Here is a 25931-nt window from a genome sequence, read left to right on the forward strand (position 1 = left end):
TGGCCTGTTCTGACCCTGAATCGCTTCTGCCAGGACCTTGTCCTGACCCCAGGCTCCCCATGGATGAATCTGTTCCTGCTTCAGGAACACACAGATGAAGACAATTGGATAGCCCTGGAAACAGTTCAGACCAAGGCCTTCATAACAAGACTATCAGGCCATCTGCTATACAAATGTATTGGCCAAGAAGATGACCTAAAATATGTCTATCCACCAGTAGAATGACCAGCAGGAAGTTGGAAACGGAAGGAACATTCCTGCGCTCTGAGCAAGCTCTAGGGGATCCTTGACCCCCTTTTTGCAATCCAGGTCCTAATTCTTCACCCACAGCCCATGCCACAGAATCTCTTTGCCATGTTCCTTTTCCTGTAGCAAAAGTCAATCTAGACTCTTTATCTCACTTTGTTTTTTGCTATAAAAATACCATGCTTTATGTTTAACACTAATTTCACATGTGTGGCAGCTAAGTAATAGTGTGTTCTTTTCCTAAAGTGTGTATATCTTGATCAGTAGGTTCCCCATCATTCATATGGTGCTGTACCACATACTTAATTGGTCTTAATTCCCACCATCCTTCAGATGAAGCCTGGCACCGTAAAGAGGAGGTGGGGTGCATACACACACACACACACACACACACACACACACACACACACACTCAGGAGGAAGGGAGGGAGGGAAGGGGGGAGGGAGGGAGGGAGGGGAAGGGGGAGGGAGTGTTCAATCTTGGGTGTATTCATCGATTACTTTCCACCTTAGTTTTTGAGACAGGGTCTCTCACAGGACCTGAGGATCATTGATTCTTCTAGACTGGTTGGCCAATAAGCCCCAGGGATCCTTCTGTCTCTGCTTCTCCAGAGTTGGGATAACAGGTGCATGCCATTGTGCCCAGCTTTTTTTGTGATGTTGGGGATCAGAACTTGGGTTCTCATGTGTATATACCAGACATTTTGCTCACTGAGCAATATCTCCAGTAATGTCTTTTGCTAAAATATTTTAAGCAAGAAATACACATAACATAAATTTTATCATCATACTTACATTTTTCAGTACAGGGCAGTTAACCAAAGGGCTTGCGCATGCTGAGTAAGTGTCCCACCACTGCACTACAGTGCCTATGGGTTGGCCCATAGCCTTTCCTGAATATTACTTAGCACTGTGAAGTAGCCTAATGCATAGCTTGGTCTGGTGGGACAGGCTTGTGATCCCAGAACTCAAGAAACGGAGGCAGAAAGATTCCAAGTCTGAAGCCAGTCTGAACTATACAGTGAGACACAAGAAAAGAAGAAAAGGAAAAGAGGAGGGGGAGGAAGAGGAGGAGGCAGCACTGTGTCTGATACCTTAAGACCAGACTCAGGAGGAAAGCAGATATTTGAATGCAAGGAATGGTCTACGTAGTCTGTGCCTGGCCAGCCAGAGCTAAGTACCTGGTCTGAAACAAAACAAAAAGGTAACGTTATTAACCTTTGTGGCTGATATCTACATAAACACTTAACATGTTGGCTGGAGGCTATAGGAGAGGACTAGAAATCAGGAGTTGGGGTGATGCTCAGCAGATAAGTGCTTGCTGTGCAAGAGTGAGATGAAGACAATCACCCATGTAAATGTCAGTGGGTGTAGCAGTTGACTATAATCATAGTGTTCAGGAGTCAGAGACAGATCTCTGGGACAAACTAGCTAGCTAGACTAGTTGAAACAGCTGGATCTGCACTCGAGGAGAGACCCTGCTATTAACTGGAAAAATGATTGAGGAAGACATCTGATATCAGCCTCTGGTGACATGTACCTGAAGGTGTGTGTCCACACACATGTGCACAGTACACATGCAGAAGGAAGGAAGGAAGAAAGGAAGGAAGGAAGGAAGGAAGGAAGGAAGGGAGGGAGGGAGGGAGGGAGGGAGGGAGGGAGGGAGGGAGGGAGGAAGGAAGGAAGGAAGGAAGGAAGGAAGGAAGGAAGGAAGGAAGGAAGGGAGGAAGGGAGAAAAGCAAGGTTTTACAGGTTGGGAAATAATGGCACCTACGTGAATGATTTGCCTACAGTCAACCTACAGCAAGACAACAGAAATCAAATTCCCCAAGCCCTGGGGACTTTGGTCCTCATGGTGGTGACAACACACACAAGCACCATCAGCAGTGGCCCCCCAGAGCCTGCTTGTAGAAAAGGATAATCTAACTGATGACATCTACCTGCAGTTTATTCACAGCATGGGTCAGATGCAGCTTTCATGCCTGGTATGTGCTCTTCTCTAAAAAACCCAGGTCTTTATACTGTATGAGGGCACTGCCTCATAGAGCCATGGACAAAGATGCAGATGAAGGAAGTCTTTGGCCACTCATTTAAGTGCATAGTAATGCCTTTGCTCTGTGACAGACTGTGCCAGGTAAGGTGTTCTGCCTGACAGTGATGCACAGGGCCATCACAAATAATTTGTTCATCTGAAAATGTCCTGGGATGAATTACAAAGTGCCCACTGTGCAGGGGGAATAACCAAGGCCCCAGGGGAAGGAATTTGGTTGCAGGAAGCTAAGGGTCAGGAAGCTGTCCAGAAAATTGAGGGAGCATATTTAGAGCAGACCTGAGCTCTCAACTCATAAAGCCCTCAGCTTTTATCCCAAGAACTGTTCCACATCTCTCTTCCTTGCAGGTCATAGATAGATGACAGAGAATAGCATTCCAGCCCACCTTCTGGCCCAGAAAGGTCTGTTTTACAGGCTAGCCCAGGAGTCACGACTCACCTGGGTTGGGACTCTTTGACAGCCCCCTTGGAGCGAGACATAGATCCTGCAGTGGCGGTAGATGACAGAGACCCAGGGGCCTTCAATGTGCCACAAGGTGCCCAATCTAGATTCCTCTACAGGTGGAAAATGACAGAGAAAGTAACAGATTATTGATTAATACCAGACCTGGAAGAACCCAGCATGTCCAGATTGATCTGAACAAGGCCTGCACATCCATGCTCACCCTACAACCAAAGTGGACAGTGACTCTCAGCCCTAGCTGTCTACTTTAAGTCCACACCCACCCCAGGCCAATCAAGTTGTCTGCTCTGAACCTTGGTTGATGGTGTGCGCATTCACCAACTCCCCGTATTTTGAGGTCATTTTAGATTTCACATGCAATTTTAAGAAATCACACAGAGAGAACCCACAGCCCTCTGCCAGGTTTGTTTCAGGGATGTCCAACTCTAGGACAAGTTCAAATGGTACACTGAGACCGAACACACTTACATATCCTCTATTGCTTGTGTCTTGTGTGAATCCAATGCTTTTTGATGCCATTTTGTGAGACAAGGTTTCACGAAGCCCAGGCTGGCCCTAAACTCTCTTTGTAGTTGAGGATGGCCTTGAATTTCAGATGTTCCTACCTCCAACTCCCAAGTGCTGGTATTACAGGCCTGTCTTACCACAACATAATTATGGGGCTCAAATCCAAGGTATTATGCATGCTACATAAGCACTCTACCAACTGCAATACATCCCCAGCTCAGGATTCAGTTCTATATCTATTTATATTTGTAAAATTGTGAGTCTCTCACTATGTTGCCCAGGCTGGGCAAACTCGAGTTCCTCCTGTCTCAGCATCTAGAGTGCTGGAATAATAGGCTTGTCCCACTCTACTCACCTTGATTGATCACTGTTACATCATGGCCACTGTTGGCTGCAGTTCAGGGCTGGTGGGTCCTGTACATACTAAGTATGTTGAACAGTATCCCTGGGTTCTACTTAGAAATGTTCCTCTGTCACTGTGGCAAAGCAATTCTCACATACATATGGTCCCTGGATCCAATCACTGGTCTTATCTGCCCTACTCACTAATACATAGGCAATTACTATGTTGGGATCAGGAAAGGACTCAAACCTGCTTCTAGGATACAGCACCTGCTTTACCCCACCCATCCTGAGGTTTTTCTGATGGCCCACTCTGAAACAGGGCTTTTAGGGCTCCCCTTCATCCCAGATTGATCCCCTTTTGTGGGGATGACCATGAGTTCATTCAGAGCCTCATCACCGTGGCTGCCTTTGTTGTACAGAAGAAAAAACTGAAACTAGAAAGTGATGCCTAGTGACCAAGGGGAAACTTGCTCTTGGGATTCTAACCACTCAGGTACAGTCCTGTTGTCAATTCTGCTCTGGAAGAAGCAGAAATGGGGCACCACAACACTTAGTCTGCCACTCCAATGCTTGGACTCAGGCAGAGGCTGCTTTGTCTGTATGTCCAGCTCACATTGATCTAGGAATAGAGCCTGGGCCATAGGGTATTCGGCACATGACAACACCAGGTAAGTCAGTAGGGTGGTTAGCCATTAATCCCTCAAGCCAAGCTCTCCTGCTACAGGCCCCACCTGGTGGCAGGAACAGGCATCAGCCCCAGCAAGCCACAGCCTCTAGATGTCACTCTAGGCCCTTTTCTTTTCTTTCTTTTCTGTGATGCTGGGCATGGAAGCTATGCAGGGCAAACATCGAGCCACCTCCTGGATTGGCACTGACGGTGTCTCAGCTACACCAGAGTTGTCTTCCTGACCACAGCTACACCTGTGTGCCAGGCATGGATGTAAATGCAGGTAGCATAACCATTCAGGCAACTCAGCCCAAGGTAGGCACCATCCCTTCCTTCCCACTTCTCTTTAAGGCTATACTGACAGTCACTAAATCCCTTTGACAGAAAACTGAGGCCAGAGAATTTTAATACCAATCTCTGCCCAGAAGCCCACCTTTCCAACAATCCAACATCCTCAGCACATGCCCAGAACTGAATTCCTTTCTAGATTCCTTCCTCAAAGGCAGAGGCTAGGGACAAGCTTCCTTTCCTTCTTGAAGTAAGAGATTTGTTTAAGAAGTTATAGGTTTAGTGTGCCTCCAGAACTTTGCACAGTGCAAAACAAAGACACTCAATACATATTGACCGAGGGAACCAGGGACAGGCAGTATTAGATAATACAACCATTCTGATGGCAAGTGGTCTTGGGGCCCAGGAACTGACCTCTGGCACCATAGCACCATCTACAGTTTCTAGATAGGTCACATTCAAAAGGCCCTAGTAGCAATGGGCCTAGGCTCTGTGTGGGAGCTGCAGGAGGTGCTCTAGATTACACTGAGCCTGAAGAAAACACAGCAGAGGCCCATGAAACAAAGTTGGTTTGAACAGGACCTGGGAGAGAACACGAGGATGTATCGACTTATGTATTCGTGGAGTTGGTATGGCTTCTGGGCAGAAGATAGTGTGGCTGGGTGGAATGGCTAAGGGCAGGCCCTGGGAGAGCAAATTAAACTTGACCCCAGAACCCAGTGCCCTATCCCAGCTCTTCCCTCAGTGATCACTGAAGACTGTTGAAGATCTGACCTGAGACTGAGGCTCGGAAACATACCCTGCATGTAAGGTCCAAGCCAAATCAACTGGGCCCAGATAGTGCTGAGTCTAATGGTCAGGGATCCCTAACTCCACTGCTTTGTCTGAGGCAGACCTATGGTTTCAGTGAGGGACAGCAATGGCAGTATACATGTGCCTAGAGCATGGTCTTGGGGTGTGGTCCACAGTTTGCTGCTCTCTCTGGGGGACATTCTTCACTACCCATACTCACCTAGACCAACTTGGAAAGCCAGCACTCAGTCTCACTTCCCCACTTCCAAACCATGGGTGAAGCCATGGAGAAAACATCCTGTGAGCAGTTTACTCCCCTATTTCCTTTGTATTTTGGTTGTGGCTAAGCACACAGCTGACTTTGACAATGGACTGTGAGGGGACACTTGTCCCCTCCAGTTTTAGAAATGGAAGAGAAGCTGATCGTCATCCACATTCTCTGATCTTCCACTAGGGGACCCAGTGGAAAGACACAATGAATTTGGTTTTTACTCTGGAGAAGAGCCCAACTCTTTAGAGCTGTCAAACCTGTGTCCATTTTGTGTGCACCTGTAGCCCAGAGGCTGCTTGGTATTTTTCTCTACCTTTTAAAAAGTTATTTTATGGGCTGGAGAGATGGCTCAGCGGTTAAGAGCACTGACTGCTCTTCCAGAGGTCCTGAGTTCAATTCCCAGCAACCACATGGTGGCTCACAACCATCTGTAATGGGATCTGATGCCCTCTTCTAGTGTGTTTGAAGACTCATAAAAATAAATCTTTAAAAAAATATATAAAAAAAGTTATTTTATGTGTATGGGCATTTTGTCTGCATATGATTCTGTGCACAATGATCAGAAGAAACTGGCGTTACAGACACTTATGAGTTGTGAGCTGCCATATAGGTGCTGGGAATTGAACCCAGATCCTCTGGAAGAAGAGCTAATGCTCTAACCACTGAGCTGTCTCTTCAGTCTCTTTTCTCTTATTCATTTTATTTGTTTTGTGAATGTGTGTAGGTTTGTGTTTATATGCACATGACTGCAGGTGAGCTTAGAGGCTGGAAACTCAAGTTACAGATAGTTCTGAGTCGTCTAATATGGGTGCAAGGGACTGAACCTGGGTCCTCTGCAGGTGCATCATGCATTCCTAACCAGTGAGCCACTGCTCTAGCTCCTACCTTATGCTCTCACTGAACAAGGAGCTCAGTGACTTGGCTAGGCTGGCTCTCTAGAGAACCCCAAAATCGCTCCTGTTTCCTCCCCAGTGCAGGGGCTTGTATGCATGTAATGTTACACCTGGCGTTTTTGTTGAAGATTGGAATGCAGGTTCCCCTGCACCAGATGGCAAATGCTTTACCAACTGAGCCATCTTGCCAGCCCCATTTCCCAAGATCTTAAGCAATGTCATAACAAATCAGCTCCACCCACTACAAAGAAGTTTTTGGGACACTTGTGACTGAGGCACACAGCTTGCCTAGGGTTACATGTCCAAGAAAAAGAATGACAGCAGGACTCAAGCCTAGACATTTGTGTACTTTGCCATTCCGACTCACTGCCAGATCTGGGCAGCTCTTAACCTTGGCTTCCCCCATCTTGTTTTTATGTTTAATTTGCCCAGAAAGGGGCACTGGCCCCTTGGAGCTAGAGATATAGGCAGTTGTAAGATACTGAACACAGTGCTGAGAACTGAACTTTAGACCTCTGTGAAAGGAGGAAGCATCAACTGTGCAGCCACCTCTCCAGTATCACAGCTGTCCTGGCCTGGGTCTTCCAGAGTAGAGGTTGGAGTCCTTGTGCCCCACCCCCCAATAACAAATAAAGTGGTTTAGAAAGAAGTAAAATATTTTTCTTTACTGCAAATTATTATCAAATAGTGACATTTCCAGTGTCATTACAGAAACTCTCAGGAGAAATCTGGGTCCTTTAAAGTGAAAGGATGGTATTAACTTATAAAAAATAAATATAAAGCGGGTTCCTGCCTGTGAGTCGGAAGGGGACCGGGCTGGTGAGGACGAGCCTGGATGCTGCAAACCGAAGGTTGAGTGGCACCGGGGTGACATGGACAGATGTAAAGAAAACTGTCTCCAGGCCTGTTAAGACCACAGTTCCCTTCGGTCCGAAACGAGTCTTGGTGACTGAGCAGATTCCTTCTCAGCACCCAGGATCAGCGAGCAGTGGCCAGGCCCAGTGGGTCCTGTGTCCTTCCAACTCCCAGCGTGTCCCTCCACAAGCACAGAAACCTGTCGCAGGTCAGAAGTCAGTGCTAAAGCAGTTGCCAGCTGCCAGCGTTCCTCGACCTGTGTCCCGGCTAAGTAACCCCCCAGAAGAGTGAGCAGCCACAGCCTGCAGCCTCGGGAAATTCTGAAAAGGAACAGACATCCATCCAGAAAACTGAAGACTCAAAAAGAAGGGAGTGGACTTTGGAAGATTTTGACATTGGCCGCCCACTAGGAAAAGGGAAGTTTGGAAATGTCTATTTGGCGAGGGAGAAGCAAAGCAAGTTCATCCTGGCTCTGAAGATGCTGTTTAAAGTACAGCTGGAGAAGCAGGTGTGGAGCACCAGCTTCGGAGAGAAGTGGAGATCCAGTCCCACCTGCGGCACCCCAACATCCTCGGGTTGTATGGGTATTCCCATGACGCCACCAGAGTTTATCTAATTCTAGAATATGCGCCCCTTGGAACAGTGTATAGAGAGCTTCAAAAACTCTCCAAGTTTGACGAGCAGAGAATAGCTACCTACATCACGGAGTTGGCGAATGCTTTGTCCTAGTGCCATTCAAAGAGAGTCATCCACAGAGACATCAAGCCAGAGAACCCGCTGCTTGGCTCAAATGGGGAGTTGAAGCTCGCAGACTTCGGGTGGTCTGCGCATGCTCCATCTTCCAGGAGACCCACGCTGTACTGCACCGTGGACTACCTGCCCCCGGAGATGATTGAAGGGCAGATGCATGATGAGGAGGTGGATCTCTGGAGCCTGGGTGTGCTCTGCTATGAATTCCTAGTGGGGATACCTTTGAGGGGATACCTTTGAGACACACACTTATCAGGAGACCTACAGAAGGATATCACGGGTTGAATTCACATTCCCTGACTTTGTGACAGAGGGAGCCAGGGACCTCATTTCATGACAGTTAAAACACAACTCAAGCCAAAGGCTAACATTAGCAGAAGTCCTTGAGTACCCTTGGATCAAAGCTAATTCCTCAAAACCTCCAACTGGCCACAGTAGCAAAGAGGCAACTAGCAAATAATCTTAGGGAATCTGGAGCCATGGGCATTGTGCAACTGTGAGAAAGGCCCCATTGAAGGCACCGGAACCATCATCGCTGCCCTCAGAGTGCCTTGCTGAGCAACTAGACCTTGGCCTTGGATCCAGGAAGTCCCACCTGTTGCCCAGCCCCCAAGAACCATGCTGCTTTTTCTGATGTAGTAATCTGGAAGGAAGGTTCCACTGCAGCTGTCCCCCCAGCCTATGCCCCAAGGTGTCCTTCTGGGAGTCTCCGTGGGAAGTTACCAGTGATCACCTGCGTATTAGCCTCCAAGTGCCAGTGTGTAACTTATTGGGTCGCCAGGACAGGAAAAGCTGTTGGAATGGATATGTAATCTTTTAGTGTCAAAATAAAGATTTGTGTAGACTGTTTTTCTTAAAGAGACACCCATTCAAGGCCCTCCTGTCTTAATTAAGCCTCCTGAAGCCTATGTGGGGTTCAGATCCCCAACCACTGTTATAGAGCCTGTGCTCAACCTGTCTTGGGACCTGACTCAGGTGTTTCTGGATGTTAAAGGCTATATTTTATGTTGTTCTGTCATGTATGCAAACTTGTTAAATATATATGTATAACATCAAATATATATATATATCGCCACCCACTTCTCTGGGACCAAAATCAGAGCCAAAATTCATAGCAAGTATGAACTGTGGCTGGAATCAAGTTCTTGCTGCCCATGGGGGTCTCTCTTTGGTCTGTAACCCACACACCTAGAGAACCACTTTGAAGTATTCAGACTGAGGATCAAGTACAGAGCTGGGCATGGCCGCTTCCTGAATCTAGTATAGTACCTCCTTCCTAGACATCAAATTCTTGGGACTATCTTTCTTCCAGAAACAATGCTCAAAAGTAGGGGGTAGAAATCATTGATATTTGTGAATGGTTCTCTTCTTGTCCTATAGGAGACTCTGGCAGTCTTTGATACCAGATTCTTGCCAGTTCATCCCTCCTGCTCTTGACTTTTGCTGCTTATAACTATTCATATGTTATGTGAGGCATGAGCCCTCTCCACCTACAGACAGAAAGAAACGGAAAGCAGGGGCAGGGTAGAAGTCCTTGTGAAGGGAGTGTTGCCTGGCCTGGTTCTAAGCCTGTTTGACCAGGTCCCTTCACAAAGCTGTGTCTACAGCTCATACTGTGAACACTGCTGAATGTAGGGAACGGTGTCAGAGTGTGTGAAGACCAGATGGCAGGAAGGGGACATCACTGACATAACAGGGACAGGATTTTTAGGAGTTTTCTTTCTTTCTCTCTTTTTTGTTTGTTTGTTTTGGTTTCCATGCTTTCAACTGCAAGACCTGAAGGCAAGATACACTCTTCTGTCACCAACAGGACTGTAGGAGACAGAAGAGCTGGCAGGGCCAGGAGAGGCTCTGGCTTGGCCTCTATAAATGTGGCTGAAGAGGCATGAGGCAGTGGCTTGTGTTTGGTCACTAGTGTGTTTGGCTGCTCATGGCCTTGCTTTGGGATACAGCAGGAGCATGGGTGAACTTTCAGGGAGCCTCACAAGTGGTGCCAGAAGCCAGACGTGTTTGAAGTGGGGCACATCTGTCTTCAGGCTTCTTCGAGGTCAGATCCAGGCTGGGGCAAACTGTGACTGATGCTTTATGTGTTTTGCTTCCTTTTAGTTTGGTTTTCTTTCAATTTTTGGTTTTTCTCTGGGGAGTGTAGGTTTCCAGGGTTGCTGGCTCATGCCTGGACACTGGGATCCTGGCCCTGCAGTCCTCATCAGATATGCCAGAGATCAGTTCACACCAAGCCAGCATCCTTGGCCATGCTATAGAAGACGCCTCTTTGCTGCAGGAGCTCAGAGGGTGCACCACACTCCCGAATTTCTCCTTTGTCCAGGACAATCACCCTGCATGGGGAGGGACACAGATGTTAGCGTTATGTAAGGAGATGCAACTGATATCTGTGAGTTGCTTGCTCTGCAAGAACTATTATAAACTCTAGAGGCTGGAGAGATGGGGTTAGCTGGTACCTGCCTTCCCACCTCCTTGTTATCACTTGCACCTAGCACATATCTCTCTTTGAAATCAGCATTTGTTGCTGTGATCGTTGTCTCTCTCTCTTAAGTAAGTGCCCTGGTCCTTAAGATGGTCCATATGCCTTGTCTGACAGGGGACCCCAGAGTCAAGAATAATATGGAGCCCACATCAGGTATCTCATGTATATGAATGTTTGATAACCTGTTCTTCCTGTGACAGAAGAGTTCCACCAACTGGGAATGCCCCTGAGCATAAGGATGGATGGTGATGGATGGATGGATGGATGGACGGACGGACGGACGGACAGACGGACAGAAACAGGATTAACCCTGCAAGCCCACAGATCCACTCCGAGGGCCTCACCTTGTATAGTCCATTATGGTATTCAGCCGATGAGCAATAGTGAGCACAGTACTGTCTTCAAACTGCGTCCGGATGGTGGACTGAATAAGGTCATCTGTCTCCAGATCCACAGCTGCTGTAGCCTCGTCCAACACTAGAATCTTTGTCTTCCTCAGCAAAGCCCGGGCCAGGCACACAAGCTGTCGCTGCCCCACACTAGGAATGGAGAAAAACTCAGAGAGAGGGGCTCAAACTACCCTGATCCTGAATTAGGCTTCAGGCGAAGAAGGCTGGCAGATAGTCTTGGGGTGGGCTTTGGGCAGAAGAACAAGGCCAATCCCCATATCCATACATAGGATGGATATTACTAATCAATTGTTATACCTGGTTATTTCCTGGTGAGCAGGAAACGAGCTTAGGAGCATTCCCAACAAAAGGCTCAAAAGTGATATTCAAAGTACCAGCTCCATTCAGTGTGGGTGACAAAGACAGCAAAGGGGGCTCTGCTACAGAGGCCTTAGCACTGGCTGGACTCAGCCAATGGGATATTGGCCAATGAATGGCCAGTAGAATCTTTTTTTTTCATCTTCATTAACTTGGGTATTTTTTACTTACATTTCGATTGTTATTCCCTTTCCCAGTTTCCGGGCCAACATCCCCCTAGCCCTTTCCCCTCCTCTTCTCTATGGGTCTTCCCCTCCCCATCCTCCCCCCATTACCGCCTTCTCCCCAACAATCACGTTCACTGGGGGTTCAGTCTTGGCAGGACCAAGGGCTTCCCCTTCCACTGGTGCTCTTACTAGGCTATTCATTGCTACCTATGAGGTCAGAGTCCAGGGTCAGTCCATGTATAGTCTTTGGGTAGTGGCTTAGTCCCTGGAAGCTCTGTTGGTTGGCATTGTTGTTCATATGGGGTCTCAAGCTCCTTCAAGCTCTTTCAGTTCTTTCTAAGATTCCTTCAACGGGGGTCCTGTTCTCAGTTCAGTGGTTTAATGATGGCATTCGCCTATGTATTTGCTGTATTCTGGCCAGTAGAATCTTGACATGGGAATGGACATTGAGAATATTCACTGAGGACAAGTAGATCAGCCAATGGTCAAAAGCACCCCCAAACCCTGCCCCAGCCAAGATAAGCAACACAGCCACTGGTTGACCATCCTAGCACTGAAACAGGATAGGAGCTGGTTTCCATGATGATGGATAGAGCAAGTGGGTAGAATCTTTCCACAAACAGTTCATGTTTGCCTACTTACCTCAGATTCTCTCCACCTTCTGCACACTCATGGTTCAGCTTGTCAGGCAAGGCTGACACAAAGCCCTTCAGGTGAGCAAGCTCCAGAGCCATCCAGACTTCTTCATCAGAATACTGACTGAAAGGGTCCAGGTTCATGCGGAGGGAACCCGAGAACAAAACAGGATCCTATGCAAAAACAGTAGATGGCACATACAAGAGTTTAGATCTGGAGGTTCCCCACAGATGGATGCTTTGAGCACTTGTTCCCCAGTTGGTGGTGTTATTCTGGGATGCAAGGAGGTGGAGCCTGGCTGGAAGAAGTAGTTTGCTGAGGCAAACCTCTCAAGGATACACTTGACTTTGATTCTGGCTAATTCCTGTTTCCTTGACATGGAGAAGCCATCACCACACATATCCTACCGCATGACCATGTTTTCCCTACTAGGATGGACAGCAATCCTGTGATACTATGAACCAAAATAAACCTCTCTTCATACAAGTTGATTCTGCCAGGTATTTTGTTACAGCGATCAGAAAAGTAACTAAGAGGAGATGACAACCACACCACACTGAGCAAGGGACGCTCAGAGATGAGGGCATGCGATATATACACCGGAGCAGACAGAGCTTTTAGAGGCCTCCAAAGCATGAACGCTGGGGGATTTTTACAACAGAAAATGTCTGAGAACCCCTGGGATAACTGAACTAAAACTAGTACTTTTACAAAATTTCTCCAAATTTTCAGCATGCAAACCCTCTATGTTGCTTTTAGCAGTGGTATTTCATCAGAGCTATAGAAAAAGAACTAATCACTCAACCTACCTCCAAAAGAGACTCTCAGAGAAACTTAAAGAGAATCCTAAGCACAAGCAACACATTAGGGAATTGATACCCATAGGGATTGGCTTAGAAATCATCTGTAGCTCAGCTCCAGATTCACACACTGGCAGAAGACAGTGTCTTACTGAGCCTACCACCACCAAAATCCATAGATGCTCTGGTTCTCTGTATGAAATGATACAGTATTTTCACATAACCTACTCACAGCTCCTGTACACAGCCATGTCTAGATGACATACTAACTAATGCCAAGAAAAGGCTGGGAAAATAGATGTGCATTTAGGGATGAAAATCTATGACTGGTATTCCATGCAGATGGCTAAACATGAAAAACACAAAACCTAGCCATGGTCTCCATGACTAAAGGCACATCCCACCAAGCTTGATGACCTGAATTTGATTCTCAGAATCTACATGTAAAAGGAGAAAAACAACTCCTGCAAACTGTCCTGACCTTCACATACATGCTCTGTTCCCTTCCTCTCGATGAGTATATGAATGTAAAAACACCATCCCCACTTCCAGTTGGTTTAGTCTACGGAGGCAGAGCATGTGGCTTCAGGGTACAGGACCCACCAGCCTCACTTACCTGTGGAATGATGGTGATCTTGAAGCGCAGGTTGTGCAGGCCAATCTTAGCAATGTTTATCCCATCAATGATGATCTCCCCTTCTGCAGACTCATTGATCCGGAACAAACCCAGGGTGAGAGATGATTTCCCAGCTCCTGTACGACCCACAATACCAACCTGCAATACAGAAAGGGGCTGTGGTGAGGTAGGAATGCTGTAGACTCAATCTCTTCCCCAGCAGGGGTCTGGGTCAGAGCTGGGAGGTCATCTGGTTGATCCAGCTACCACCTTCTCCAGGAGCTACCGTGAAAAAAAAAGTTGAAAAAAACTGCCCTTTGCTTTGGAGGCTTCCAAAGGCAAAAGCCTCCAAAAGGCAAAAGCCTTTTACTGACTTTTATAAGTCAGTAAAAATGCCCAAAGGGATGGGGTACAGACAGAGGAATGTTTAGTTGAATTATGTTACATTCAGTTATAATAGTCAGAAAATAATGAGTTGTTTCCCACACAGGTCTTCTTTCATCTGATAGGACTGAGCCATGATAACCCCTCAGATTCAAGCACAGCCCTTGAACTTCTTTGATATGACCTGGGCACTATAGTTACTGGTCAATGGCTGACAGTTCCAATTTTCAGTAACTCTTCTTTCTCCTATGTTTTATATTGGGACTTGAGATAGGTTCCCTCCCCCTCCAACAGTTACGCTAGCCCTATGCATGAATTCCTATAATGCATAAAGACTCAGAGACTATCTCATGAGAACAGAATACTCTGACCCATGTGGATTGAACAGTCTAAAAAATCAACATGTACACAATACAAAATGGCTGGGGTGATCCCTGACCAAGTTTCTGAGAAAATTCTATAGGTCACAGTCTGGAATATCTTCTAGAAATAGCTTGGAACCATAAAAAGTTCTGAAAATCTCAACAATTTCTTACACCCTTATGTCTACTCACCCTGGTGATGGTGACATTGCCTTACTACTCTAGAGTTTACAAATTCCAATGCCTTAAAGGGATCACACAAGCACATGGACCACATAGGAGAAACTGGGGTGAACTGGAGGGTGTCTCTGAGAAGAAGCCTGGTTCTACATGTGCTAACTGTCCAAGAAAAGCAGAGGGACCATTACATGAAATATCATGGACTTTTTAGTATTTATAGTTTATATAAATGTTTCCCCAAAACAGATCTGCAGGTTTATGGGCCTTGTCCTTTAGCAGGCAGGCCATGGTGCCACCCATTTAATACATTCTGTAGTTCCTGAGTGGCACACCACAAAAATCACTGTGCCACAAAAGCTACCAAAGTGGTGGCAAGCCCCTCCTTCCTGCCCCAGCCAAGGGCCACCCCAGTAAAATGTCCCACAGAAGCTGTTCAAAATGGTGGCTCCTGTCAAAATGGCAGCACCACCACATTTTCTCAACCTACAAGGCACAGGAGCTACAGGAGATGTCCACGGTGGCACACCTCCCTTTTTACCTCAGCAGGAGCTACCGTTAAGAAACTGTCCATAATAGAAACACCTTCTTTCCTGACTCTGCATATACTTTAGTAAAACACCACTGCAGGAGCTATCACGCAGGAGCTGTCCACAGTGGCAACACCTCCTCTCCAACCTCCCCCACCCCAGCAGCCCCACCAAAGATGGCACCTCAGAAAAAGCTGGCTGCAGCCAGGAAGGACTTCCCACCCTATTCCATGGTCCCAATGTAGGGGAAATGGAAATGGGGGTGAAAAAAAAATCCACCAATCTCTAAGTAGGAAACTCACAATGTCCTTATATATCCAACCCCTACCCCACCCCACCCCCACTCAGGACTTGAAATCTCACCAATCTTCACTCTGGAAATTGGAAATCTCTGCCCTGAGAAGTACTGCCCCCTAAGAAATCCTTTATAAATATATAAGCACTGTCTCTTTGTCCAATTCCCTGCCATCTGCTCCTGGGAGCAGAAGACAGCCATCCCTGGACTTGTCCCTCCACACCCTGGATCCTCCAATAAATCTGTTTCATGAGATTTTCTGCTTGGTGTGACTCTCTCATCAGAAGAAGAAAGAAGCAACAAAGAGAAGAGGCAAAGAGAAGGAGTGGGGTCAAGGTTCCTCAGCTCCTCAGCTCAGCTGGGGAGACCCTCCCCTGGGAACTGTAATACTCTGCTTAGGAGGCTTCCTCTCAGAGCTGTGTGGTTCCTGGGCTTCCGAGCCCCAGGATATCCTCCCATCCAGGCAGAATCACCTATACACTCAGCATCTTTTATTTCCTTGATTCCACCTGCTAAAAGTCCCTTAGTCTCACAGTATGAGCTGCGACTAATGACAGGATTCTGAGAATCAATTCAGGCCACCAAGCTTGGTGGGATGTACCTTTAGTCATGGAAGTCATGACTAGGTTGTCTGTTGTTGTTTTGATTTGGGGATTTTTGGTTTGGTTTGTTTTTCAGGTTTAGCATCTGCATGTAATACCATACATCGACTTTTAACCCTAAGTGATGCACCGCTATTTTCCTAACATTTTCTTGGCACTAGGTAATGTATCAACTAGACATGGCTGTATATATGGAGTAAATTATGGGGGTTCATGGTAGACCTTAAGACAATAGGAATAGAGATGGCACCCTTTTATCCTTACTCCTTTGACTATAAGGATGGGGGATGGCACACACCCACCTTTTCTCCACCCTCAATGGTGACATTTATGTGCTTGAGAACCAAGTCCAAGTCTTCTCGATACCTCAAGCAGTAATCCCGGAACTCTACACGGCCTGAATGGGGCCAGGTGCTGGGTGGAGCTGTCTCTTGGATTTGCCAAGAAGCCTGGATCACAAGAGGAATAAGAGGAATCAGCAAGTGCAAGCTGCCATCCTCAACTCTGGGGATGCGAACTCAGACATCATACGCTTAACCACTGAACTATCTCCTCAGCTCCCTCTAACAATTCTAATCAACTCATTTCTTCAACTTAAGAAGAAAATTTCTACATAGAAGGAACTTAATTACAATTTAATAGCCCATAACAAGAGTCCCTGTAAACCTCCAGAGCAAACAGCTTTGGCAAGAAGAGTTGCCTGCCAAAGGCTGTGAGAGAGAATGTGGCAGTTTACTTGGCAGTTGTGGGGAAACCATCTTAATTAATAATAAGGTCATGAGCCTCGAGCAACAACCAGCATTAGGACTTTCTCTGTGACATCACTGAAGGAAAGAATGACAAGGGAAAAGCTCCTTAATAAGTGACACAGCTCACAGGCTCTGACAGCCTTGGGATACTTGGTATCTTGGGGAAAACAGGACATGTGAATGATCTTTTTCCTCTAAAACAAGGTAGTTCTAAGTAAGTGTTAAAACAGAACAATCCCAAGAGGGCCTAGAAGGCTCACCTTCCAAATAGGTAGAGGACATCTAAGAGGTGTCTGAAAGGTCAAGATCAAGGGACCAGGCTGAGGTCCTAGCTTACCTCCTTCTCCGTTTCAGAATATTCCTTCAGTCTCTCCACTGCCACAATGTTGGTCTCCATCTCAGAGGACATTCGAACTAGCCAGTTCAAGTATGCAGTTATCTGCCAGTGAAGAGAACCATGTGGGGTCTCTTGGCGGAAGTGCCTTCATTTTTATTAATTATCCATCATGATATCATTCAAACAAACACAGAAATCAGTAACCCACACAGAGCCATCACCCAGAGTGGACACTATGCACCTCTTAGGGATCACACCTTCCAAGGTAATACATGGTCCACACAAGTTATCAGAAAAAAGTCAGGAGATATGAGATAATTCAAAGTACTTGGTGAGCCAGCCAGGTGACCTGAGTTCTACCTCCAGAACAGTAAGGGTGCAAGAAGAGAACTGATGCTACAGAGTGCTTCTGTGGCCTACACATGTGCACTGTGGCACACCCTTCTGGAAGGAAGGCAGAAAAGGGAAAGGAAGAAAGAACAGAAACAAGAGAGGGAAGGAAGAGGCCAGAGAGATGGCTCAGTAGTTAAGAGCCTGTTCTTCCAGAGAAAGACTGATAAAAACTGTAGCCATGTGTCAGAATTCCCATGCTGTAATCACCAGACTCTATGCCTTTAAACTCCATTCTTTTTTTTTTTTTTTTGTTCTTTTTTTTCGGAGCTGGGGACCGAACCCAGGGCCTTGCGCTTCCTAGGCAAGCACTCTGCCACTGAGCCAAATCCCCAACCCCCTTTAAACTCCATTCAAGTCCTCTCCTTTCCCCACCTTGCAGGTACCCAAAGCCAAGGTCCAGGACCTCAAAATCTGGTTGCCAGGAGGAGACCATTCAGCCCAAGAAAAGAGCCATTTACCTGCAGTGAGTAAGACACAGAGAGACCCACCAAGCCAGCACTGAGGCTATGCCGGGAGATGACTGCGAAAAGGGCAGCAAACAGCACAATGCAGTTGCCCACACACTCCAGGCGCACAGCAAGCCACCTATAAGGAGATACATAAAGGAGATCTACAGGAATGTTTCAGACGGCCAGGTGCCCAGATCAAGCTCACAGATAGAGCTGAGCCCTTCTGCTAGCTGAGCTAAGTCCCCAGCACTTCTAAAAAAAGACTTTCTGGGTACCATGAACCCAAGATGTAAGAACTGGATGCTGGATGGGGGCAAGAGAGCACACCAAGGGACTGTGGGATTTGAAGTCAACAACTCTTCATGAGTCTGGTTTGACCAGGTTAGTCCCATTTTAGTCAACAGAATTCTCCAGAAACAATCCCTACCCTGGAATCTCAAATTTTTCTTTAGGAAGACTGCCTTTTTCTTAAGAAATCATTAAAATCAAAAATTTTCTGGAGACTCCCAAGATGCCATCAACTAACTGTAGGAGGCACTGCTATTTGCAAATAAGTATTTTGGGACAAGGGACAGAGCTCAGTGGTGGATCACTGGCCCACATGCAAAAGGCCCTAGTTTTGAGAGTAATCACCACAAAATAATACTAACAATAATGATAAAATAAATAAAATCAGTCCCTTGGCAAGAGAAAGACTTCAACATGAAGAAGAAACAAGGTGCTAATTCCAAAGTTGGACACTGAGCTCTTGAGACCACCCCCATCTGCACCTCACAATGCCAAGGTTATGCGGAGATACAAATGTGGGTGCTCATACTTGCACAGTAAGCAATTTTAGCTACCAAGCCATCTTTCCAGATCCTAGATTGCTTTACTTTGTAGACAAGGTCTCATTTAACAGCCTAGCTGTCCTACAATTTGCTAGGTAATCATGGCCACTTCAAACTCATGGTAATCTTCCTGCAGGTATGTGTCACCATGATACTTTGATGACTCTTATGTTTCCATTTCTCTCCCAGAAAAAAATGGAAGCTGAGGGACTGGGCGCTCAGCTAGTTTCCTCTATTCTACTCACCACTACACCCACCTGTTGGCCACAATGCTGGGGTAGTAGGCCTTCTGGTTCTCATCTACTTTCAGGTCACTTTGGCGAATGAAGCGCTCCTGTTCCTCAAAGGCACGGATGACACTGACCCCCAGCAAGGTCTCATTGAAGTGTGAGTACACAGGGGAACGACTGACAGACTCCAGGCGCTTCAGCTGTCGAGAGGAGGCCACATAGAACCTCTGTAGGAGAGAGACATAATCCATAGGAGAGAGACATAATCCGTGCTGACCCCTCATTCCATCCTCCTGGTGTATAACTGAGAGAAATTAGATATGGCTCATAACCTCCAGGGACCAAAACTCTGAATATACACTGCTTACCTGGTGAACTGTAGGATAGTAATATCAGTGACACTAGGTGTCCTGCCTGCCACCAATAAACCCAGGCAATGCTCTTTCTTGCTTTTAGGTAAAGACAACAAAGCCAAGTGACCGCTTTGGGTCCATGGCTAAGAAGCAGCAAGATGGACCTGAACCAACCTCCAAACTGGCTGACCTCTCAGAAGTCCTCTAAATGCTTGGGGCTTTGCTCTCCTAATAGGACAGTTTTAGGAGCAGGCTTTGTAACTGCCAGAACTCTTTAATCTTCATTTTCTACTATCACAGAAACCTGGCCAAATCACTGTACTTTTAGCTTTTGTTTCTTCTGTACTGAAACAACACGGAAGCCATTTGGCACAGTGGGCTGTGAGGAAAACAGATTAAGAGTCATGGGCTCTTCTGTGAGAGTCCCACTGTTTTCATGTATACACATTCATATGTCACACAAACATACATGTCAACAAGCATGAAACTTATGAAATCCACTAAACCAAAAGGAGCAACTGCCTGTGTCAGCAGCCTCACATGATGGCAACTCCATATATTTGCCCATCCCTGTTCTCTTTCAAATTCATGGCCTTTCATTAATCATTATTGCATGCATATAAGTGTATGTATGCAAACATGTGCTCACACACACCTAAATATAACCTGTTTGAGTACAAATAATGCTACCTGTAAGCATGCTTTCAGGGCTGACCCTTAGGCACTGGACAACCAAATGGTGTGCTCTTCCTTGGGGAGGGTCACTTCTGCTGTTCCTAGCTTTACTCAGTTGCCTATTGCATTAATTAGGGTAACTATTGTTGTGATGAAACACCATGACAAAAACCAACTTGGGGAGAAAAAGGTTTATTTCACTCACAGTTCCATATTAACAGTTCATCATCAACAACAGTGAGGGCATACTGGGCAGTAGTTGCACATGCCTTTAATCCCAGCACTCTGGAGGCAAAAGCAGACTGATCTCTGGGCTACAGAGCAAATTTCAGGACAGGCAGAGCTGTACAGAGAAACCCTGTTTGGGGTGGGGGATTGAGGGGCAATGAAGGCAGGAATTCTAATAGAGCAGGAACCTGGAGGCAGGAGCTGATGCAGAGGCCAGGAGGATTGTTGCTTTCTAGTTTGTTCCTATGGCTTGCACAGCTTGCTTTCTTTTAGAACCCAGGACCACCAACCCAGGGATAGCACCACCAATAATAGGATAGGCCCTCACCCAACAATCACTGTATAAGAAAATGCCTTACAGGCTTACATACAGCCCAGTCTTAAGGAGGCATTTTCTCAATTTAGGCTTCCTCCTCTCAGATGACTTCACCCTGTGTCAAGCTCACATACAACACACCTGTATAGTATATAAGGGCTAAGGCCTGGTAGGCTTTTTTTTTTTTTTTTTAACCCCATTTTGCATGTTCAGAGATTGACGAACTCTTGTCTCCTTGTGCCTTATCATATCAGGACATCATGACAAGTACCAACCTTGGTGGCAAGACCAGCTGAGAACACACATCTTGAACCCTAAGCATGAAGCATGAGAACAAACTGGGAATGGTACATGTGGCTTTTAAAACCTTCCAGCAAGGCTATACCTCCTAACCCTAACCAAATAGTGCCACCAACTGAATGCCAAGTGTTCAAACACTTGAGCCTATGGGACACATTCTCATTCAAACTGCCAGTCAGAATACTTTTTTTATAATTTTAAAAGCAGGGTGATGAAATTGCTCAGCAGGTAGGGATTGGCTCAGCTCTTGCTTCATAAACCTTATTCTTAAATCACATTCCAAGATGGAAAGAGAGAATTGACTATCAACATTGTCCTTTGACATCCACAACTGTAATACAAGCTATTTATTTCTATGTCTGCATGTTACTGTGTGTAGAGGCCAGGAGTCAATGTATCTTCCTTGATCTCTTTTGCACCTTGGTTTCTGAGGCAGGCTCCCCCACTGAACCTAGAACTCGCTGATTTGCTAGACTGTCTGGCTCATGAACCCCAGGAACTGTTCTGTCTCTGCCTCTCCAGCACTGGATCATAAACACACTTTACCTACCTTTCTTTCATTTTTTTACTTTACACTGACTTATTGTTGGAGGGCAGAGCTTCATGCTACACAGCCCGCATGGAGGCCGGAGGCAATGTGATGAAGACAGCTCTCATTTCCACCATGTGTGCCTGCTTCGCCTGGATTGGCAGCATCATGACAGCCCAGGCTTGGCTTTTTCTAGGGAGCAAACTCAGGTGTCTCCATGCTTGCAAGGTAAGCACATTACTCCTCATAGGTCCCTAAGGACATACCATTTCTGGTTTCTAGTGCTACACTGTGCCTGCTCTGAACTGGAGCCCTCAGGAAGCTTTCCAGGCAGCCATGAGGCCATTTACCACATTTTGGTAAATGTAGTCAAGATATTCTAGTAAACAGCTGGCAATGATTTAAAGAAGCCACAGAGAGGTCCAGGAAATGGACCTTTCCCCTACAATTTGATCTTTCTTTATGGTAACATCATTGACCTGCAATGTGATGGGGCCCAGGTATGGGATGGCAGTACCAAGGTCCCCAAACCCTATGTGACAAAAATCCACTATTTGGTATTTTTAATTTTTGTTTTGTTTTTGACACAATGTCTTGCTATGTAGCTTTGAACTCTCCATCCTCCTGCCTCAGTTCCCTGCGTACTGGGAAGATAAGCAAGTGCCACCAAGTGTTTACATTGCCATCATTCCCCAACAATCTCAACGCCCAACCTTATGAATGACTATGCTTCAGTTAAAGCTCAGGGTCCTCCTGCTCTTGGCTCTGACAGCTGAGTCTCTACCCATTCACCTGTCACCTGAATATGTAATCTACACAGACATGACCCAAGGAAGTACACATATGCAAAGGAAAAATGGTTTCTACAGAGGAGATTAGGCATGAACCAGAACAGCTGCTCTTCTCCTGGAGGAAACTGGTAGCTGAAAACCAAAATGCCCCATGCCCTCACTTGTAAACAGTAGTGGTCACACAACTACACTTGATGACTGAATGACTTAAATTCTGATCCAGTGGCCATAGGTCCATTTTCTGTTCCCTTTTGTTAATATCAGGATCTGAGCTACACACATGACAGATATGATGAGCATTTGGACCATGAAATCAACTTAAAGATTGAAGATTTATGTGAAGACAGCAAAGCAGATCTAAACAAAAAGGAAGGTGTTAGTGGCAGCAAGAATAACCTGGGGTGTTGACTGACCCATAGGACTACACCAGCCTCAAAAGGGGCTGTGTCCTAATTTGCTGTGAGCATCAACATCCACCTCCTGATGAGGTTGCTGTCTTTCCTGTCACCACTGTAGAATTTTGTATTTCAGTCTATTAACAACTGCCTCGATAGCTGTGAGCTTTCCTCCAATACATAACTCAAAAGAGTAACACTGATGAGAAAGAGAGCACACCTAGCTACTGCAAGCTAAAATCAGCCCACTTAAGTATTCACAGCAGACAGGAGCAGAGCTGAGTGCCACGGCCACACTCTCATCAGCCCTGCAGAATATAGGGAGACAAGGAGCATCTGAGGCTCACCTGCACAAAGAAGTAAACCAGACCCAAGGGTGGGATGATGACTGCGGCAATGGGCGTAGCCAGTAGGATGATGATGACAGCTCCAATGACACTGAAGAGTGAACCCATGAACATCTTGATGACCTGCGGGATCATGGAGTCCACTGTGTCCAACTCCTTGGAGAATCGGTTCACTAGGTTCCCACTGGGTGTACGCTCAAAGAAACTCATGGGTGATCGCAGGACATTCTGTAGCAGGTCTAGGTGCAGGCGACGGGAGGCAAAGATGCCCCCAATGGACACAGCCATGGAATAGCCAAATACTGCCACACCTAGAATAGCAATAGAGATGTAAGCGTGAAACACAGGCGAGTGATCTGCAGGGTGGTCTTAGGGGTCTCAACAAGTCAGTGACAGTGGCCCTCGTTGTGTACTATGCCCTGTGCTGGGGTTTCTGAAAAACTGAATTTTCCTTTAATTTTAATAAACTAAAATTCAAACCATTTCCCACAGCTGGAGGTTACTGTACGGGCAACATAGCTCTAATAGCAGATGCTAATGCTGTGTAAACCTGGGGAAATGCCACATCCTCTATATTCTTTGTTTTTTCTCAAATATAATATAAAGGCTACAGCAGTTCCTAGCTCTGTGGGGGTAGGGGAATTATAAATAGAGAAACTTAAGTCATCACACCTGATCTTCTGAGAGCTTGTTCCCAAGCTACCTCAGAGACCAGACAACATCTATCTGTGGTTCCTCCAAACAGCCCACACTCGACAGTCCACAGCCCACAGAATTCTTTCTGGGACTTCTACCAGAACCTCTTTCACCAGGAACAAAGGAAAGGAGGGGCTCTGGAGCTGGTGCTGCCAACTTTGTCAGCTGGTCCTCCCATGTTACCTCATCTATAAAATGGGGACAGTGACACTCAGCTCCAAGCCATATCCATCACTAAGTGCTTTCCCAGCATGCCTGGATATAGGAGAAGCACACAAAGTGAAAAGATTCCCTTACTGTCCACATAAGGGAATCAACAATAGGGGAAAGACGTGTAAAAAGCAGGTTTATGAGCACACACACACCTACAGCAAGATCACACACTCTGAGCTGCTTCATTTAATGCCAGTTCAACCAGCAATTAGCCATGTGGCTTGAGCTGTGAGACTCTTTGAAGAAAAGACTGGGAGGGAGAGAGGGTGGGCATGAATTCAGTAAGCATTTCAGGGTCTACCTTGTGACAGGTTCTATCCATCTGGTCTGACTCAGTTTGGGGATGTAAATTCTCTGAGGACTTGGAGACTCAGTTATGAAGTTACAAATGAAGCAATCTCAACCATACCTTGCAAGATGCCCAAGGCCCCATAGACACTTAGTCGAAAATTCCTGTTCTCCTGAGTCCCATTGACAGCAGGGCGGTCATCTGTCCAGAGACTCAGCCAATAGTTAGAAGCCAGTGCAGATACATGATTGCACAGGAAAAGGAAGATACTCAAGAAGGAGATGCAGAGGCCAATGGCCTTCATGTAGTTCCAGTACACGGAAAGCTTCACCTAGGACCGGTAGAGTATTAGCATAAGGTTAGCTATTCCTGAGTAATTCCTCAGCCCAGCCCACCCTCCTGTTCCCAGACCCTGTTCCCTACCATCCCGTTAATCAATGATATCAGGCAGCAATGTCAAAGTCAGGCTTTCTGCCTCCCACAGAGCTTCCAGTCAAGCACGTGAACAGGCTCTGTCATCAATCACCCACTAAACCAAGAAAGCACAGAAGGTCCATAAGAGGCAGAGAACACCATGCAAGTGCCCGGGTGAGTGAGGCGGTACTGGGGAGATTTGCCCTGAGGAAGTGATGTTAAGAGTTTCCCAGCTGGGAATGGAAAGCAGGCAGGGAGCGTGTGACCTTCCAGGTGTAAAGGCCCTGAGATACGAGAGAGCTCAACGCACTTGGGAAAGTGACAAAAATGCTGAAGGGGTTGCAGCTGCCCTACAACTGGGATGGTCCCATTCAATAGTCCAAGCTGCTCAAGCCAGGTAGTCATGTAGTACCAAAATGGATTCAGCAGCTCAGACGCCAACTCCAACTAAAGTCACCTAGTGTCTGTGACCTTGGACCCTGAAAGGTTAGCTGTGAGACTGACATTCCAAGCAAATCATTCTGCATTATGCCTCACTCACCTGCCCTGTCTGGGCCTTGTCTGCTTCCATCAGCTTCCAAGTCTCCTCCTTAACTCCAGACTTCTGCAGCTCGGCTGTGCTGCTGTGCTGCTGGTTAGTAACCACACTGTGGGAAGAAGAGTTGCTGAGATGCCTGTTACCAAGGAGAGCAGGGTGTCAGTCAAAGAACCTTAGGGACTACAAGCACACACATACTTGTGCCCCCGTGTTTCCAGGGACAGGGATGTATATGTCATGAATGGGGCCTGCTGTGGTGCATGTGAAGAGTGTGGGAACAAATCTTTCATGTAGCTCAGTTGGTAGAATGCATGAAGCTCTGAGTTCAAACTCTAGTACTGCATAAAGTAGGCACAGTGGCACATACCTGTAATCCCAGCATCAAGGAGATAGAAGGAAAAGGATAGGGCATTCAAATCCATCCTTAGCTAACTATCCAGTCCAAGGCCATCTTGGGATACATAAGACCCTGCCCCCCAAAAATAAAAATCTCAAACTAAACCAAAGTCTTCTCAAAGCAGTATAGATAGAGCTTAGGGTCACTGGCTCAGAGCCTCTGAGCACTGGCTGAAATCTGAGCTGGTCATATCCAGAGCTGCAGAACTAGTAAACCTCTGTCTGTTTCATGTGAATTGGAACAGGCTAGCAGCAAGCTAGAGCCCAGGAGACTGTAGGCCAACAAATGTACCTAGTTCCTAAAGCAGTGTGACTGTCTGTGATCATATGCTGGCTCACAAAATCCAACAAGTCAGGCCCTGGATCAGTTACCCGAAGATACAGATCGTGTGTGTGTGTGTGTGTGTGTGTGTGTGTGTGTGTGTGTGTGCGCGCGTGCACGCGTGTATGCACGCGCTGAAGGGAGGGAGGAGGGGTGGGGGAGGGGAGTGTTCAGAAGTAGAAACAAACAATTC

General features: G+C 46.5%; 1 protein-coding gene and 1 pseudogene across 14 annotated transcripts in view; one reads left to right on the forward strand and one right to left on the reverse strand.

Annotated features, from left to right (window-relative positions):
* The window catches only part of Abcc1 (ATP binding cassette subfamily C member 1), a 140391-nt gene that overhangs the window by 7029 nt on the left and 107431 nt on the right, over positions 1-25931 (reverse strand). For 7 of the 14 annotated variants that reach the window (XM_063268401.1, XM_063268404.1, XM_063268402.1 and 4 more), the window contains 11 exons: positions 25024-25156; positions 24189-24399; positions 22871-23181; positions 18964-19163; positions 17886-18012; positions 17035-17136; positions 16251-16397; positions 13599-13757; positions 12189-12355; positions 10957-11151; positions 7161-10463 (listed from right to left, as the gene is read on the reverse strand). In XM_063268401.1, the coding sequence (XP_063124471.1) occupies positions 10355-10463; positions 10957-11151; positions 12189-12355; positions 13599-13757; positions 16251-16397; positions 17035-17136; positions 17886-18012; positions 18964-19163; positions 22871-23181; positions 24189-24399; positions 25024-25156 (1861 nt within the window). In that variant the 3' untranslated portion in view covers positions 7161-10354. Of the gene's footprint in view, positions 1-2735; positions 2852-7160; positions 10464-10956; positions 11152-12188; positions 12356-13598; positions 13758-16250; positions 16398-17034; positions 17137-17885; positions 18013-18963; positions 19164-22870; positions 23182-24188; positions 24400-25023; positions 25157-25931 lie in introns of those variants that run through there. The other 7 variants (XM_063268399.1, XM_039085194.2, XM_063268407.1 and 4 more) reach the window with 3 other exon arrangements.
* On the forward strand, positions 7395-10359 carry Aurka-ps1 (aurora kinase A, pseudogene 1; annotated as a pseudogene).

This window comes from Rattus norvegicus, chromosome 10 (genome assembly GCF_036323735.1).
Source record: "Rattus norvegicus strain BN/NHsdMcwi chromosome 10, GRCr8, whole genome shotgun sequence".
NCBI lineage: Eukaryota > Metazoa > Chordata > Mammalia > Rodentia > Muridae > Rattus > Rattus norvegicus.